Source organism: Syngnathoides biaculeatus, chromosome 3, assembly GCF_019802595.1.
Source record: "Syngnathoides biaculeatus isolate LvHL_M chromosome 3, ASM1980259v1, whole genome shotgun sequence".
Lineage (NCBI taxonomy): Eukaryota > Metazoa > Chordata > Actinopteri > Syngnathiformes > Syngnathidae > Syngnathoides > Syngnathoides biaculeatus.
The window spans coordinates 522287-541051 of record NC_084642.1 but is presented as its reverse complement, the minus strand read 5'-3'; the positions used below and the strand labels follow the sequence as shown (position 1 = coordinate 541051).

General features: G+C 48.2%; 2 protein-coding genes across 3 annotated transcripts; one reads left to right on the top strand and one right to left on the bottom strand.

The window, feature by feature from the left end:
- The first annotated feature begins 103 nt into the window (after window positions 1-103).
- Window positions 104-8827, top strand: anxa2b (annexin A2b). Of its 2 annotated transcripts, none has more exons than XM_061814023.1 (13): window positions 104-218; window positions 3575-3647; window positions 3744-3837; window positions 4392-4486; window positions 4551-4664; window positions 5250-5340; window positions 6232-6311; window positions 6380-6439; window positions 6893-6986; window positions 7072-7167; window positions 7274-7332; window positions 7423-7545; window positions 8666-8827. In XM_061814023.1, exons 2-13 carry the CDS (start codon window positions 3597-3599, stop codon window positions 8723-8725), a joined length of 1017 nt encoding a protein of 338 aa, XP_061670007.1. In that variant the 5' UTR covers window positions 104-218; window positions 3575-3596; the 3' UTR covers window positions 8726-8827. The 2 variants fall into 2 exon arrangements, with proteins under 2 accessions (XP_061670007.1, XP_061670008.1); XM_061814024.1 differs by lacking the exon at window positions 104-218 and adding an exon at window positions 834-914.
- Window positions 8828-14917: 6090 nt separating this feature from the next.
- LOC133498114 (forkhead box protein B1-like) lies at window positions 14918-16828 on the bottom strand. Its single transcript, XM_061814571.1, has one exon. The coding sequence runs from the start codon at window positions 16826-16828 to the stop codon at window positions 16151-16153; it is 678 nt and encodes a 225-aa protein (XP_061670555.1). The 3' UTR covers window positions 14918-16150.
- Between the last annotated feature and the right edge of the window lie 1937 nt (window positions 16829-18765).

The following is an 18765-nucleotide window of genomic DNA, read 5'->3' as shown; positions in this document are numbered from 1 at the left end:
CGCGAAACAGGCTGGCAGGAAGTGACGTCGCAAATGGAAGGCTACGCATTTTTATGAGCCTCTTGCTGGTGGCGCCAGGGTAATGCGCCCGTCATGTATCGTCACGGTAAGGACGGAGGCCCGACTCGGGTGTGGGTGTGTCCGCGTTGGCATTTAAAAAGCGCACACACGGCTCAGCTCTGCTCACAGTTTGTGCGTGCTTCCGCGTGTGTGTGCAGGTAAGAAGTCCCGTTTCATGTCAACTCTTTCAACTCTTAAACAGCGACAGGGAAGGAACTTTGGCTGTTGTGACCACGCCAGGAAGCGGCAAACTCTGTCAACTCTGCTCGCGTCTTCTTCTTATTCTTGCGTTTACAGCTACTTTGTGTGCCAGGAATTTGTTCTTAGTGTCTTTTCAATATATGCTTGGCAGATTTTGAAAGTATTCGTGAAGATATGAACATGAACAAGTTCTGAACATATTGTGTTCTTTCTTCTCTGTTCTCAAAGTCTTGTCAAGATCTTTTTTTTTTTTTACTTGAACATCTTCTTGAAGGGCAAAGAAATGGAAAAAAAAAGAGGGCAAAAAGATGGCGTATGTGGCGCCCCCGCTCAACTATCCAGGGTATTCTGATCAATATTGCGTTTGTGGGAGAAGAATGAAAACTAATGAGAATGAGGAGAAATTCATCCATTTGCCCGATCTCAGGGTGGCCACGTCAACCGAAACGAGCCGCCGTGTGAGCGAGCGCCGTCGTGCCAGTGACGCTGGCATCCGACGGAGTCGCGCCAATTACGTTGGCGTCCGCCGCGGTCGTCCCAGTTACGCTAGCGCCCACGGGGATCCCGCTGTCCTGATTTCCGGCTGCGGTCACGTGACGTTTGCCACGCAAGCGCGAGCGCACTAGCGACCTTCGTTTCAGTCAAAGCAGAAGGTGATGCTCTTAAAGTGCTCATATTGTTGTTTGCATGTGCTTCATAATGTTAGTACAGTACGATTCTGATGATCTGTTTTATGTCTTTTTAATCTGATTTTGAAATATTCTCGACCTTAGCGTGTTTTCAACACATCCGTAATCTACTTTCAACCTGTTCTTAACATCTTCTTTGCGTGTTTTACGTTCTGTTGTTAACATTTCTTTGACATTGTTAATGTGCTGTTTTGATATACTTGGAATATTTTTCCCGCATTTAAAGTTGTCATTTGCGTTTGTGACATTTTGCCATTCTTGACATGTTCTGGCGGGGGCCTCAAAGTGACAACGCTTTTTTCCTTCCAAAGCTGCAGCAGGTGTCAAAGCACAGCTGTGCACTAGCAGCTGTGTGCTAAAGGCTCCCTGCTAGCAGCTCTTCCATGTGCTAAGCTAATTAGCACATTCAGGCTCAGAACGATATGTAGTACGTGCTTAGCGCTAGACGTAACTACTTTCATGCTCATGAGTCCAGCTGACAAGTTGTCAATGTTTTGTTAGCATTTTTTTTCTTCTCCGCTTGCGGTGATCTTTGAGCACGTCGCGCGTATGTCAGCTTCAGCAGGAAATGCCGGTCAAAGGTCGATGCTTCTCCTTAGATTATGAAGGCTATCTTGAGTCTTATCGGCATTTGCCGTCCGGCCCGCCCGCCGCTGGCGCCGGAAAGCAAACGCGCCCAAATGCCGACCTAAATACGCTGGAAGTAAAGGTCCAGTCAAACATTTAAAGGCTGCGTTCTGTCAATCAGTCACTCATTCTGGAATCCCACCTTTTTTTTTTTTTTTTTTTTTGAATTTGAATACAGCAGATGTAGAAAATTCCTCCCCTCGAGGTGAGGGGAAGGCTCGACTGAGACCTGAAGGAATCGTTCGCTCATTCGCGACTCCATTTGTCACATTTGTGCCTTCGACTCGTGCTCCACACATCGGGATGATCGAGACACTTTTGTCCCGATTTGGCCCCTCCCGACCCAGGACGACAAAGGCCGTGTCACGAACCTCCGGTGCGGGGCCGGACCCAAATGCGGTACTCCGAGACGAGGACATGACGTTAGGCGTACTTTTACTCAAAGCCGAGGTCATACACGGCGGAAGCGGTCCGAGAAGGCAGAGGTACAGAAACGCTAAGCAAAGGCAGGATCCAAAAACGTGAAGCGAGTTCTGATGACAAGGAGACAAACGATGAACTAGGACTTGACTATGGAACGTAAACTCAGATAGGACTAAACTGGGGTGGCACAGAAACGCTGTGACGAGGATAACTCAACACTACACTATTTTCCGTGGTGGAGATTCCTCCTCTCAGTGAATGCAACTCACTAACTCAGGGCACAACACACAACGAAGTGACCAAAACTCCACTCCAACTTAAATTCACCATCCAATTACAGTCCCAACGTGAAACCGCTGCGAGCGGTGACAGGTGTCACCGGCCGGGGCAGCGGCCACGCCCCTCTTGGCCGTGGTCCGGCCTGACTCGTGACAGGCCGGGGCAGCTCCTGCCCTACGATGATCCGCTAAGATGCTCCTTTGCTCGAGAATCAATCAAATCCATCAGCTGCAACGTTCTGAGTCAGCCTCACCGTTGTGACTCTTTTTTTCATTGCTTTCTCAGTCAAAAGGTTACAAATTCACCAAGTCCAAACGGTGAAACTCAGGGCAACACCAACACTAAAGTAAACATTTCTTCAAAGCTGCTGCAGCGTCCCGATAAACCTGCCAGAGATTAGCGGGGCGTCCGATTTGAAGAACGTTTATGGTGTTCAGGAGTTTCGCCTTTCCGGGTGTCGCCGGGTCACACTCCGAGTCACGCAGCCGCTCGAAAGGAGAATACTTGAGAGCAAGAATAATAGAAAGAAATGCGTGACAAAACAATAATCCTAACAGGTAACAGTGACGACGCCAAAGTCAGACTCGGGAATTGTGACGTGAAATGGATTGCGGGGACCGTCGCCAGTCGACCGATGTCCTACTTTGTATAAAAGTGGCGTCGTCAGACCACCAGATGACATATTTTCCAAAGGGAGATTTTTCATTGACAACGATGGCATTCTACTGCACTTGACCTCGAAACTCTGGAAATGTCAGCGCATTTTTTTTTTTTAAATCACGTTTGACCACGTGAGATTTCGATGCTAGATCACCTCTTTCAAATTCGAGGCCCCTGGGCCACATCCGACCCGCGAAAGCAAATCATGTACGTCGACGTTAACATGCTTCTCGCGAAAATACCTTTTAAAAAAGCGTGGCAATATTGTCTGGACTTTTTGTCATCAATGCCACTTTTAAAATACAGCCATTAATAATGATAAAAAAGCAAAGCTATACTGGCTTCTGATTTCAAAGCAAATTTTCCATAAATTTGTAGCCTACGTGTAATAATACGAGCTCATCCTATATTTATACGGGTTCACAGTCGTCACACGGCGCTCCGAGGGAAACCATAAGTACGATGCGGTCCTCGACAAAAATGGCTGGACTTGATCGGAACTGACCACACATAATACAAGATCAAAACTTGTATTGTATTGTAACTCCCGCTTGCACCAAAAAAAAAACAAATCTCTTAAGATTTGAAAAAAAAGTGGACCAGCATAGCAGGCGTAAGTCCGTTTCCCTCTGCAGGTCAGAGGTCAGAGTAATCGAGATGGCGCTGGTGTCGGAGTTTCTGGGTCAGCTGACGCTGTCGTACGGCACGGTGAGTCCGGAAGCGGGAACGAGCAATTGTTGAAGTTTCCCTGCTAAGCTTCTTTGGGCCAATCGGGACAAAGCTACAGCGTCTCCTCCTCCGCAGGAAGCGGAGCCGACCTTTCCCACCGTGGTCGCCTTTCGAGACTTTGACCCGATCAGCGACGCCGCACGACTGGATGTCGCCCTCAGGACCAAAGGTTAGTTGGGGCGTTCATACCAATATTGTTCTCACGACTATTATTTATTATTTAGATGATGTACAGTATATACTTCATCCCCAAAGTCGTGTACGCTGCACTATAAAAACTGACGCTTGCTTGATTTGTTTCGTCTTGTGGTGAAAGCTCAAATTTCAATTAGGAAATGAAAAGCAAAAAGGACATGAAAAGTTCTTTAAAGAAAATTGAAATTTGGGTGTCCTGACCCGGCTGTGTGAGGATGAGTGGCTCAAATAATGGAGGGATGGATTTAGAAGTAAGGAGACCTTCATCGATTTCCCGCTCGGTGACGCTGTCGAAATCTGCCCTGCGACTGACTGGCGACCAGTTCAGGGTGCAGTGTGCCTTTCGCCCGTAGCCAGCTGGGATAGGTTCCGGCCGTCCTGTGACCCCTGCGAGGATACGCGGCTCGGATCAGGAATGAATGGTCAATTCATTTACATGTGCGAAGTGACTTGTGAATTCGATCAGGGAACAAATTCAACCGGTAAATCGAGGTGCTTCCTTCTTTCTTGCTGCGTTGCGGCCTGCAGGAGTGGACGAGCAAAGCGTCATCGACATTCTGACGCGAAGGTCGTACGAGCAGCGGCGGGAGATCGCCTTCGAGTACGAGCGCGTCGCTAAGAAGGTGAGCCGCCCGCTCGCCCGCCGTCGACGCGGTCAGATGACCGGGGCGTCCACGTGTGTCGCAGGACCTGCAGACGGCCCTGAAGGGGGCGCTGTCGGGCTCTTTGGAGGCGCTGATGCTGGGCCTCATGAAGAGTCCCGCCCAGTACGACGCCTTGGAGCTCAGAGCTGCCATGAAGGTGACCATCACCATGAATAAGATGACAACGGAGACGAGGGCTACGATAATGGGGATGACATAGACTACGGCGACGTGATAATCGTGGAAGCAGCCATGACAACAATACAAGCAAGAAGGCGGCAGTGACAGCGACATCCACGTAACAGTAATGACTGCGGCGACGACGACGACGACGAGGGGTTTCCATCTTGGGGCTCGGGGGGAATTAGGGGATTCGGGGATTATTCTTACCAATTGTGGGCCCAAATCGGAGATGACTTGACGATGTTGGTGACGACACCAAAGTCCGCGAGGCAGTCGACCCCGGTTGAGCTAAATCCTCGCAATGAAATGACTGTCAGTGAAGGTTAAGACAATGATGACAGCAAAGACGACGACAACAAAGATAAAAATAACATGGACGACAACAGCCACAATGCCAACGGCGATGGTGAAAACAACCCCGACATTTCTCGAAGATGTCAGGGACCGCAAATGACAATAACGCCGCCGCCGATGCTAACGACAACAGCGACAATCCCGGCGACGTCAATGTGACGCTAACGACCCGATGCCGATGGCGGCCGCGCCTTTTTCTGCTCAGGGTCTAGGAACCGACGAGGAGACACTCATCGAAATATTCTGCTCCCGAAGCGACCGAGAACTGGCCGACATCCAAAAAGTGTACCGAGAACGTGAGTCGCTTTTCTTGCTTACACATTCGACATTGAATGGCGCGCGGGTAGGTTTTTTTTTTTTTTTTATGTGACCTGAGATTGACGGGCGACCAGTCTTTTTTGAGTCTTTAAGGTGCCGCACCGCGAATGACGGGGCAGTCTTCGTGGCTTGGCGACTGCTATCATGAGTGGACGATCAGTCTGCTGCTGGTTTTGCTGGAGCGCCGAGCTCTAAAACTGGCATACGCAAACCTTCAGAAATTGTTTTACATCAATGCTAATACTGTAATGCGTTTCCCTGTTATTCCCGGGAGTTACATTCCTCACACCCCTGCAAAAAAATGGATACAGTATTAATACACACTGCATGCACGCCAGCACGTGTTTTTGTGCGCATGTAAACTACTATCAGGTGCATTTTACACGTGTTAGCAGTATGCATCCATCCATCCATCCATCCATCCATCCATCCATCCATCCATCCGTCTTCTGAGCTCATACTCATGAGGTTCGCGGGAGAGCTGGAGCCAATCCCAGCTGTCATGGGGCAGGAGGCAGGGTACGCCCTGAACTGGTTGCCAGCCAATTGGTTCGGAGCAGTCGCAGAGTGAAAACAGAACAGCCAAAGTCAAGTCAATGTATCGCTGTATCTACTGCACCACCTGGTGGAATCCCTGGGCATTACAGGAGAACCTGGGGGAGGCGCAGGGCATCACAGCACAAGCTGGTGGAGCCGCTCAGCATTACAGTAACCAGGCTAAATGCGTGCAGTCGTGATTTTGATGATGATTTGGGAGCTTCTGGACCAATTTTTGGCCGGCCGGATTGAATTGACCAACGGGACGGATGTGACCCGCGGGGCGTATTTTGCCCACCACCGCCCTAACCGGTTTTCCCGTTTGTCCTCAGTGTTTAAGAAAGATCTGGAGAAAGACGTCGCAGGAGACACGTCGGGAGATTTTGCCAAGCTGCTGCTCGCTCTCGTTCAGGTTGCTCGCTAATTCTACGTTGGCTAATGCTAACGCTAGCGAGCTAACAACCATTTTGCTGTCTTCAGACCGAGCGAGATGAACCTTCCAATATCGTCGACTACGAGAAGATTGACGACGACGCCAGAGTTAGTTTGGTGACATCAGTGCACTTTTTGTTGGGGGCCACATTGTACAGTAGTTGAGCCATTTTATGACCGTGAAGCCATTGAAGTGTCGAAGTGATTTTGCGTATTATTACACAACTTGATGAACAACTCATTTTGAAATTAACAGTCGCGGATAATACTTAGTGCTTTAGTTCTTGCAAATGCTTGCGAGATGTGAGTGTCATTCTTCATGATATGTGACCGTTTGAAAGGTTCAGACGGGTTTTCGCCAGAATCACGGAAGTTGACGCCCCATAATTTGATTTCATGGGCAATAAAAAGAAATGTGTGTGTGTGTGTGTGGGGGGGGGGGGGGAGGCACATCTGGCCCCCTGTCCTAAAGTCTCACACCTGTAGGTTACTTCAATGGCTCAATTGACTGACGGATTAATGATTCATTGAGCTGTGACCACGCCCTCTTTGCGACCTCAGAGCCTCTACGAAGCCGGCGTGAAACGCAAAGGAACCGACGTGGCCGTGTGGATTTCCATCTTGACGCAGCGGAGCGCCACCCACCTGCAGAGAGGTGAAGTGCGCCCCGTCGCTTTCATCACATCCTCACCCGCCGTCAGTCACGTCACGCTGTGCCTTTGCGTCTGTGTCCTTGCTAGTTTTTGAGCGCTACAAGCGCTACAGTCCGTACGACTTGAAGGAAAGCATCCGTAAGGAAGTCAAAGGCGACCTCGAAAAATCTTTCCTGACTCTCGGTACTTTTTGCTCCTTCCTCTAGCTGGCTAGCGTGTTAGCATGCCATTGTTTACATGGATGACAGTGCGTGTGTGTGTGTGTGTGTGTGTGTGCGCGCGCGCGCAGTGGAGTGTTTGGAGAACAAGCAGATGTACTTCGCCGAGAGACTCAATGAGGCTATGAAGGTAACGTCCAGGCACCGTGTGACTTCTGTGTGACTTCTGTGTGACCTGCATGCGACCTCTCCCCTTGGGATGTCTATGCCGCCGCGACAGGGTAAAAGTGCCAAGGAAAAAGTTCTCACCCGCATTCTGGTGTCTCGATGTCACGTGGACTTGATGAAGATCAGAAGAGAGTTCAAGAGGCGGCACGGACGCTCACTCTTCTGCGCTATCAATGTGAGGAATATGCAAATAACAACAATAATCATCATTGTTCGGACACACACACACCACACACACACACACACATCCTATGTACAGAATGAATGGATGGATGGAATGAATGCGCGTGTGCTTTATCTACACCGTCATGTTTATAGAGGCTCACCTTCACGGAACCGAACGGATGCACGAAATAGAAAAAGATACAAAAGGTCAACAAGGTCAAATAAAAGGGGAATACAAGAAAAAACATAGAATGAAATACCAAATGGCGCAAAGACATTCAAAGTCAAAGCCTCGCCCCCTTCAAAAAAAAAAAAAAAAAAGGAAAACAAAATGAGGGACACAAGTTTTCCAAGGCTAACCCTAACCCATTAGATAAGCTTCCAGAATCAGAATCAGCTTTAATGGCCGAGTGTGTAAAAACACACGAGGAATTTTTCCCTGCCAGTCGGTGCTGCCCTGGTACGACATCCAGAAGGAACAACGTAGCAACGCAGCAACACGTTGCTTTTTCCATCGGCTACATTCCTTTTCACGTCACAATCGGCGCAGTCACGGCGCGAGACGAGTCAGCTTTCCTCAAATGTGGAGCTGTTTGGTGCTAAATATTGAACATGTCTGAAACATGGTCTTTATGTGAGAACTGGAGCTGAGAGACAGGGTGAGAAGCTCAGTCTCTGAGTTGAGACGATCCCGACTAGGCAAGTTAGTCTTTGCCAAGGACCGTTTTGGTCCTGCTTGACGCCTCCTTAGTGTGCGGGAGGCCTGGGAAGTAGCCGGGGACATGAGAGTCCGGACTGGATTGGATGGATCGAAATGATGGGAGCGCGAATGGATGACGGACGGCTGCAGATTGTGAAAGCGGGTCCGTGCCGGGGACACTTTTTCGGCCAGCAGAGTCGGCCTCGCATTTACGTCCAGTGCGACTGAGCCGACGGGTGGCAGGTGAGCAAACGGCAAGATCGCAAAGGTGTTGGGGTGGAATGAGCGACCGCCAAGCGGAAGTGGAGGGCGTTCATGCTGCGCGACTGCGCGCCTGGGCCGACGATTCCTTTTTTCGTAGTCGACTTGAGGAAACTTCTCTTCGTCTTCATCCTCTCGGTGATGTTGATGCGGTTTTGTTTGGTTTCAGGAACACACCAAAGGCGACTACCAGAAGGCTTTGCTCAGCTTGTGTGGAGGAGACGACTGAACTCGCTCGACAACATGTGTGTGTCTCAGATGCCAATAAGACACGCCCGCCCGAGGCCCACGTGCAGCATGAGCTGCACGAGGCAATTAAACAGGAAACAAAATGAAAGGAATCAGTTTCCCTCCCGTTTGTCGGTAGCATCAGAGGACCACCAGAGGGCAGCATAGATAGATAGATAGATAGAGAGGGGGGGGGGTGAGAGATACTTGATTTCTAGCTATCCTAAGAGGAAAATTAGATCAAACAAGACATTTAGATAAAACAATTACATAAAGTGATATTTATTGAATACTTTGTATAAAGCCTTTGTTTGCAATAACAGCTTCAAGACGTCTCCTGGATGGAGAAACTAGTCGCATGCATTCCTCCAGTGTGACATTGATCCCTTCCTCCTCGCAAGCAGTCTTCAAACCTAAAAAGTTCCGTGGGGTTCTTTGCTGGATCTCGAGTTTCAGTTCTTTCCATAGATTTTCAGCTGGATTCGACTTGGGTGATTGGCTGGACCATTTTAGCATCCTTATTTTTTTTCCTTGGACGCAAAACTTTTTTTCCCTTGACTCTGTGGGTTTTTTTTTTTTTTGGGGGGGGGGGAATCATTATACTCCTGAAGTGCCCTCATTTCAGTTTCATTTTCCTTGTAGATGGCAGCAGACGTTGGTCAAGAACATCTCAGTACATTTGCCCATTCATCAATAACTCATTAAAGGGAATTTTACCAGTACAATTTGTTGAAAAGCAGCCCCACACCATAATATTCTCGCCGCCCAACTTCACTGTTGGTATGGTGATGTGGAGTGCCATTCCTCCCCCAAACGTGGCGTAAATTAAGGCATCCAAAGTGTTTAATTTAGCTCTCATCAGATGGACTGTATTGTACCAATATTTAACTGGCTTATCCAAACGTTCAGCAAATTTTAAACGAGCTTCAACGTGCTTTTTTTTTTTTTTTTTTTTTTCCCCCAAACAACAGGGTCTTGCGTGGCAAACGTGCATACAGGCCATGGCCGTGGAGTACTTCACTCACTGTTTTCTGTGCGGCAGTAGAACCTGCTACTTGCAGGTCTTTTTGAAGCCCTCCACAGGTGCTTCTTGGCTCTTGGACGACTCTTCACACTCCTCTGTCAGGAATCGTGAAAGAAGCACCTGATGGAGGCCCATTTATGGCTATATGATTGGCTTTCTGCTTCCATATTCTCACTCCAACCGTGCTCACTGGAAGGTTCAGAAGTTTGGACTATAACCAATGCCGTTGTTCCGTTTTGCAACAATCTTGAGACAGCCCTTTCCTAACTTTGCTACATTTCCTCTTGTTTTTGTCAGCACAGAAGCAGCTAAACATCAACTCCAATGAAGTTGGGATGTTGTCGGAACGTAAAAAATGTAAATAATAATAATAATCATAATAGAACACATTGGTCTGCAAATCCTTTCCAAGCTGTATATTCAATTGAAGAGACTCTTGAATACAGACCTTTTTTTTCCCCAAATCTTCTTCTTCTTCTTTTCCTCTCGGCCTGTCCTGTTAGGGGTCGCCACGGCATGTCATCTCAGATGTTTTCAAATATTCTTTCAATTTTGAAATTGATGCCTGCGACAGTAGGAACCTTGGACTGGGGCAACAAAAGGCTGCGGAAGTTGAGGAGTGGTCCAAAAACACCTGTCTGAAACATTCCACAGGTGAAAAGGTTCATTGGAAACAGGTGAAAGTCAAGATTGGCTATCGAAGGAACATCCCTGAAAGGCAAGAATGGGGCGAGGTTTACCACTTGGTGAACAAAGAGTGGCATGTTCATCAGCTACAAATTGCATTAAAAGACAGCATTATTATGTAAAGATATTGTCACGCGGGCTTAAAAACACTTCAGAAAACCATTGCCAGTTAACGGAGCTAATTGGTGCATTCTCAGATGCGCATCAAAACTAGCAGGCAAATAGGAAGCCATACACGTGTCAACACCCGGAAAAGCCTCCGGCTTCTGAGATGGACTGATGCAAAGAAGACAAGTGTGCCACGGTCTGATGAGTCCATATTTGAATTGTGATTTGCAGAATTCCTTAAAAAAAAAAAAAAAAAAATTCTAGATGTCGTCTGCGTCAAAGAGAAAAAGGATCATCTGGATAGTTATCAGCACAAGGTGGGCCGGGTAAACATGCACCATTCATGCTGAAAGGACGTGGAGCAACACGTGCTGCCGTCCAGGCAACATCTTGGGAAACCCACACCCAATTTTACGTGTATTAGAGGACCAAGAAATCCTACCGACAAAGAAACTTCCAGGTGTGAGGTTAAACCTGAACCAGTTAAAAAAAAAACGCACCAGAGAAGCTGACCAGGTTTCGGAGACTTTTCCCATTAGATGTGATCTCTTGTATCAAAGGTGGTGCTGAGCAGAATATGTGTATGTGATTGAGAGGGGCGCAGGAGGAAGAGTGAAGCTCCAGGGAGAAGAGATGGCGAGGGTGGACCACTTCAAGTACTTGGGGTTACAACAACAATCCAGAGCCATGGTGAGCGTGCTAAGGAAGTGAAGAAACGGGTCCAAGCGGGATGGAACAGTTGGCGGATGGTGTCTGGACCCTGATGGGAAAATGCATTGGGGACTTTTCAGGTGTTTAGGGTTAGGGATTGGAAAGACTTTCTGGCTTGTACGCTTTGAGTTGTTCATCAAATATTTCATGGTTAACTGTCAACTTGCTTTTTCTCCACTACTGCAATGCAGTTTTTTGGTTTCTGATTTTGATTTTACGCCACTGCGGTATAGGTGTTATTTTTATTGTTTAAGTTGAAAGTGGAGACTCCGACTTCAAATGTTAACTCCAGTTTGGTGTAAAAATGACAATAAAGTATTAGGGCCCAACTAGCATGTCAGCAGCAGTGCGCTGTGAAGTCTCAATCAAGTTTGGAGTCAGATAAGTTTCTCCTCACCATTGTCACCTTTTTGAGAACGAGACAAATAGGAATGATGTTGATGAGGCACACAATGGCATCAAGGGAAAGAGTAGTGGCTGCTTGGCTCAAGACAGATGGGAGCTCCTTTGTGTCTTTGCGTATCCAGAGACTGGAATCGTGGCACTGCGGACCGTGATGCTTGGAGGTGACTTTGGGATCTGCAGGGAGAGGAAAATTTAGACAGGTGGAGGCAAGCGCTTGAACATTAGCACAAGTAAGATACACACATATATATATATATATATATATATATATATATATATATATATACATATACATACTGTATGCACATGAACGAGAGGGGCGGCAAAAGATGACGGAGGCTCCAAGGAAAAGAGATGGCGAGGGTGGACCACTTCAAATACAGTACTTGGAGTCAACAGTCCAGAGCGATGAGGAGTGTGGTAACAAAGTGGAAAGGAAAAACTGGTCCACGCAGCTTGGAACGGGTGGCGGCAGGTGCCATCTGGGATGCAAGAGTCTCTGCTAAGATGAAGTTGAAAGTTGTTGAGACCACGGAGAGGATCCACGGGGCCATCTGAGAGCACAATTTGAGTCGACAGGGAGCGATTTCCCGCTCGGTGCCGTTCGGGTGTCTGTGTTTTTTGTTTCGTTTTTCCTTTTCCTTCTTCTCAAGTCGTGTCTGCTTGTTGGAAATATGCAAATGTTTCCTGCAGTTAACGGCCGCCGTCGGCACCGCTGCCAACTTTCATCTCGCGATTTGCTAGCTGACGGCGGCGGTGGGCGAGCATTAGCATAAACGTTTGTTCTGCGTGCTAAGCGAAGGCGCCGAGGAAGATGTCGCCGCATGTTTGTCACGCTTGTCTTTTTTGGCAACACGCCACCGCCAGCATCCTCAACGTACACTTTTAAGTTTTCCCGCTAGCTTGTTGAAATTTTAGAAAGCAAGAGCACAGTAAACTTTTGCACAGCGTTGGCATTTACTTGATTTGGACGCCTGCACTCAAATGCAACCGCTTTCACCACACCCACACAACGGCAGAAGGAATTTTGCGCCATTGGCTTTTGTAAGACATTAAAGAGCGACAATTGTTTTTCTTTTTCCTGAAAAGATGCCAATCTCAATGTGACTTTTTGTTTTCCTACCTAAATGAGGGACAAGAAAGAAAGAAAAGCAACCGGGAAGAAGATGACGACAATGATGATAAAGGTGACGAGTAAGACAGGTTGGAAGCGTAAGTACCGAGTGCGCAGACGACATCCCAGGCCGAGCACATGTTTGTCCTTCATCACATCTTTGGACCCGAAGTCTCTGATGACAGCGGAGTTCCCACCTGGAGAAAAGCCACACAGGCATGGCGGCGCCGGGATTTGAACCCCGGTCTTCAGAAGAGTGAGGAAGACGCTCCAATCGGTCCGCACGGCGCCACCATCGCCCAAACAACACACCGACGAGCACTCGCAAAGTAGGAAGGATCTGGAACCCTGTTAGGGACTTTGTACAGCTTTTGAATAAGGATCAAAGCTTTAAATAGACAACCAACATTGAAGCCTTTTTAAGGTTCAATATAATGTGCATTTATTCCTTGGGTTGATCTGGAATGCATCTGCATATTTTAGCGTAATGATGACATAGCCTTTTTTTTTTTTTTTTTTGGCACGGATGAACAAAACACTTGAACGCCCACGCAGACTTTTCAGAACTTTGATTGCTGTCATGGGAAACGGCGCCGGTACCTCGTGTTCTCGGAGTGTTGCCGTGGCTTCGCTTGTCCACCAGATGCCGCCGTCACCGAAGCTTTGAATCTTTTTGGCCACAATTGTTGGGAAAGCCTCCGCGCTTCCTGAGGCCTCACTTGTCCACTGCGACAATGTCCAAAATCCAAGCAAAAAGTAACAAAGAAACACTGGATCAAGGTCAAAACTAAAAAGTACACACGACTGGTCCAATTGCTGAGCAACACGACCGGCGACTGCGGCGTAACGGAGGAAAGCGAGGAACTGAATGCAAACTGATTGACGAGACAGCAAAGAACACCTGGACAAGAGAGCGGCGGCTGGAAGGAGCTGATTGGGCGAAGCAAGAACAGGTTGACGCAATAACGAACGAATGAGCACGCAAGACCCGAAACCAAACTAAAATACAGCCCAAAGCGAAACAGACGAAGGGCGGTCTGTCAGGGTTGTCCGTATTTTGTCTGAAACACACTAAGTGAATGTCTAAAACCTCTTGATCCCCGACCACCTCTCGCTCTCTCGGCTCAGTAAGGTTTGGAAAACCCAAATTGTCTCATTTTGCTTTCTTCATATCATTCGCCACAAGTGCCATCACTTTGGAGTTGCCATCTTTCAGTTGGAGTCTCACTGAACATTGTGCAACGTAAGGGCAACAGAGTCCAAAATGGGCTTGAGTGGGTGAAAATATGACGGCAAGTCGGGTCTTGTCGTGCTTAAGGTTCTACCAAAGTGTCCAATTCAGGACACTGAGGATCGAGTTCAGACAATCTCGGCTTTTGACACTTGGCGACTGTCACAGAAAAAAAAAAAAATGAAACAAGCGCAATCATGAACATGCTAACCAAACCCGTAAAAAACACATTTGAAATACAACCACGTACGCACATGACTAAACTCACACACAAACAAACCCGGCGTTGCAATTTCAGAAGCGAGCAAGCGCTGACGAGCGGCCGACTTAACAGCCGATTAACTTTGCCCACTAATGAACAATAATGGAAAAATATGTCCTCTCATGTCCTTCGTCAATACAACAGACACAAGTGGGAATGCCGAGTGTCCACTCGCACGCCGCAAGGTCACACCATCACCTAATTACGGGATAACAACAGAGAAAAGACATCTCGATATAATCATCAGGGGAGTGGTTTTGGAGGACTCCATCGTCCATTCAAACGAACTCCGAACCTGTTCCCGAAGTACAAGAAACAACAGCTGGAATCCAATCAGATAACAACCAACCGGAGAGTCGACAGAACAAGCAAGCGCCGACGGACGACGCGCAGAGAAACATTTGGAGCGCTGCTGGAATTGCTCTCGGTACTCCGTATCCCCGAGCGGGGCCCTCCAGCGAGCTCGCAAGGCATCTTGAAAAGTAGTCACGCAAAGCAGTAGTACATCCCAAGATACAGCAACATTATTTTCCATTTCAGGGCATATCTTGATTTTGGACACGAGACAAATTTGTCAGTTGCGGTGTGGAAATATCCTGAATATAAGTCAAGCAACACATCACCAGACGGACACACAGAACGTGCTTACGTTACCGTGGATTTGCTTTGTACCGAATAAAACAATCTTTCATTGCTATGATGAGTCACCGATCATAATAATGCGTTACACTTGTGTCTCAAAAGGCTTTATTATGGTACACGCTCATCACGGACTCCCCAGTCACACTCGAGTGGTGGGAAGCGACTTGAGAAGGCAGCGCTGCCCTGGGAGAGGAGGCGGCTGCCATTCTACGCCCGCGGCCCCGCCGATTGCCACCAAACATCCCAACGCCTCCATTTGTGGCCGTTACGGGTCCAGCGTCTTGTCGGCGGACGGCCGACAAACCGCGGACTGATTTTTCCGCCGCGTACGCCGGCCGGCAAAATGTGCACAACAGATTGGACATTTTGTCAAAGTCTGGAGGGAAGGATTCCCAACAACAATCGCATCTTTCATTCCGAGAATTTTTGCACACATTTGTTGGGTACTCTTTGCTCCCTGACGATATTTCCCAATTGCTACATAGGAATTTTGATATTGCGGGCTTTTCACGATTAAAGAAAAGAACATCGAATGATATATAATACAAATGAATCACAAGTGATATATGCCAATTCACAAACTGTACATTTCATTATGAGTAACAAATGTAGTTTTAAAACATCCACATACAACTTGATCAACGATAACGACAAAAAAAATTATCGTGATGAACACTGCTGTCCATTGAGGAGTGCGCGCGTGTGCATGTGTGTGTGTCTTTTTTTAATTGCAATGTGAAATTTGCACCAAAGAGAGACAGAGAGAGGGAGGAAATTAACATTCAACGTCTTTCCGTTGTTTTATGAAGAAAATACGACATTATTGGCATGATTGGAAGAAATGATGGAAATGGACAAATGACACATTGTTTTCAAACAGCAGCAGAACTGCGATGAAATGTTATCTTGTTGCAATAGTTGGTGATGTAAACAATATTTACTATTACCCATTTGACAATCGTGAATTTTGAAAAGTCAGAAATAGTCACATCAAAATCAACGCTCTGTACAAACATTAAGATGATGAGTAGAACATTTGAAAGCTGACAAGCTCATTTTAACCTTTGTTAGGTAAGAGCATGAAATGTCCGCACTTAATTGGAGGAGGCGTTCGATGGGGGGGTCATTCAGTCACGCCGAAGCCAACATTTGAAAGCCAACAAACACGTTTGGATTTTGCAATGAAAGAGCACAAAACGCCCCGCGCCAAAAGATCCTTGATTGCTTTTTTGCCGCACAAGCTCAGTCGCTTAGAGGGCACCCACGCGAAAGGGAAAGGAAATGGCCGAGGAAGGGCGGCTCAGTGGGGCGTAGGCCAGGGGGCGTGGGCTCGACAGGCACCGGAACGTGCCCGCCGTAATCACGCGGCGCCGAGGCCGGAAGGGGGAAGTCTCCTGCCGGGACAGGTAGTACGGCAGGCGAAGCCATCCGGTCTGAGGGGAGCACGTGGCGCCCGTCCTGCTGCTGCCGGGCGGGTTTACCGTTCGCGACGGCCATGAGGCTTTCAATGGCGAAGGGGTGCTTGAAGGGTGGGTGCGGCGGGCGGCGGTGCAGGTGTGGCGAGCAGCCCCGGGCCACGGGTCGCGCAGCTTTGAACCTCTTGCGGCGCCTCAGGAAACTGCCGTTTTGGAACATGTCCCCGCAGAGGGGGTGCAGGGCCCACATGCCGCCCTTGCCCGGACGCTCGGGCCCGCGCGGGATCTTGATGAAGCAGTCGTTGAAAGACAGGTTGTGGCGCAAAGAGTTCTGCCAGCGCCGCGTGTTGTGGCGGTAGAAGGGGAAGTTGTCAGAGATGAAGCGGTAGATGGCGCTCAGCGGGAGCATCTTGTCCGGGCTGCTCTGGATGGCCATGGCCGTCAGGCTGATGTACGAGTACGGCGGCTTGCGCGAGCTGTACGCGCTCCGTGACGGACGGGGCATGGCGGCGGAGAGGTTTTTGAGGCGCGGGGGGGGGGGGGGTTCGGGGTCGGAGCTCCGGTCTGCGGATGAGTGTGGAGAGTGTGAGAATGTTGATGCACGTGCAAGCAGTAAAGTTGGGGAGGCGTGATGACGAGAGGGCGGGGGAGTCCTCTAATTGGATGCTTGTTCTTTCTCACGATCCCGAAAGGAGGTCGGGCGGGTTGCTAGACATTATTGACAGGACGGCGCAGCAACCCACCAAAGAATAAGAAAGATGTGCCTTCGGTCGCACGTCGCTCCCTTTTCCAGGATTTCTTCCCGCTCACGTTCCTTCCAACGTTCTTGTTTGGCAACACTCTCAGCCGCTAGTTGCAAAATGGTAGTTTCGGGAGAAGTGAGGTTGGATTTGAACTCTGATCTTGTTGCATTCATCACCGTTACTGGTGGCCATGTGTCCACCCAAAGGGAAATTTCTTGAATACTCTTGGATCCTCCCTCTGCAGCTTATACGCTGGCTTCTCACAGCACAGAGAAATGAGAAATTGGAGAGAAGACACAGTCGATTCTCCATCTTGTCATTTCGTACGCCATTCGCGATTAAAGCTGCGACTTGTGTCACGCTAATCGTGCTGTTTTTGTCTCGATTCAGCCCCTTCCTGACCAAGGACGACGAAAGAACACCAGACTAAGAGTATCTTTGAAGAGGTGAGGGTGAGGCTGTGTAAATAATAAATGTGTTCAACTTTTACTACCAAAAACCTTCACGTGCGGTTGAAACCTGACTTCTCCCTGCTCGCGACTTTGTGACTTTGGACGAAGAACAGAATATAGCTAGTCGACATGTGATGATTGATGGACAAGGAAGCGGCGGAAGATGAAAACAAAGATCCTACCAGATGTGTGTGTTCCAAAGCAATTTTGTAACTCGGGAACATAGCCGGTAGCCTTTCAAATCAGGCCTTCAAAATAAAACCATGCCAGTAAAGCCACCCGGTCCACCTACCTCAAAACACCAAGTTTTGGACTCCTCTGGACCACCTCTTGGACTGACCGTAAAACCACAACTGTTAAATGGCTGGATTTGCCATGAAAGAAATGCTGCCGTCCCAAAAAACGAGTGTTTGAAGTGTAAAATAAACTTTTGATCGTGCACCACGGCTGGACTGAACGCGTAGCTCCGTTGCCGGAGAATAAGAAGGAAATCACCAAACATAGCTTTGAATGTTTCACCTTGCTAACGATCACGGCCGTTTTCATCCATCACTGTCAAGACTTCCGCAGAGGTAACATCGCTTCGCTATAGGTCGCGAGTTCTTGGATTCCTGTAGAAGACAACTGAGAAGTTCCTGAACGTGGACGGCGGCCTGCGGGAAAACAGCTTCTGCTTTGCGGTCCAAACCTCAAAAGGAGTGAGGTGCTATGGACGTTGACGTGAAGAAGTGGCCCCAAAAATGTGCAAACGTAACCACCGAGTCCCCGACTCATGCGCAAGTTACGACTGCTTCTGACCGGATGGGGAAGTAAATAAGAGGCTTGACACAGCCCACACTTGGGATCATGTTCACGCACGAGAATCACACCTTTGCCGATTTGATCGGAAGAAGCGGGCGCGTGTTTTCCCCGCATCTTTTCTGCACTCACAAGAAGAAGAAGAAAAAAAGTTTTGTCATTAGCAATCACATGGACTTGAATGTACTTGGAATTTAGTGAGAGCATAAAACACAATTCAAAAGGGGCATCTTCATCCCGACACGTGTGCACTTAATCCCGTCACAAGCTTTTGGCACGCGAAACCCAGCGATTTACAGCCGCCGCAACCGCGTGAAGTTGATGATTAGGATGGTGAAGATTGTGACGGTGAACACGATGAAGATTAAAAAGTTGAAAATCAATTAACGAGGATGACGTCGGAAAGCAAGGTTGCTGTCGTCGTGTCGCCCATTTCTCGTTTGCCTCAA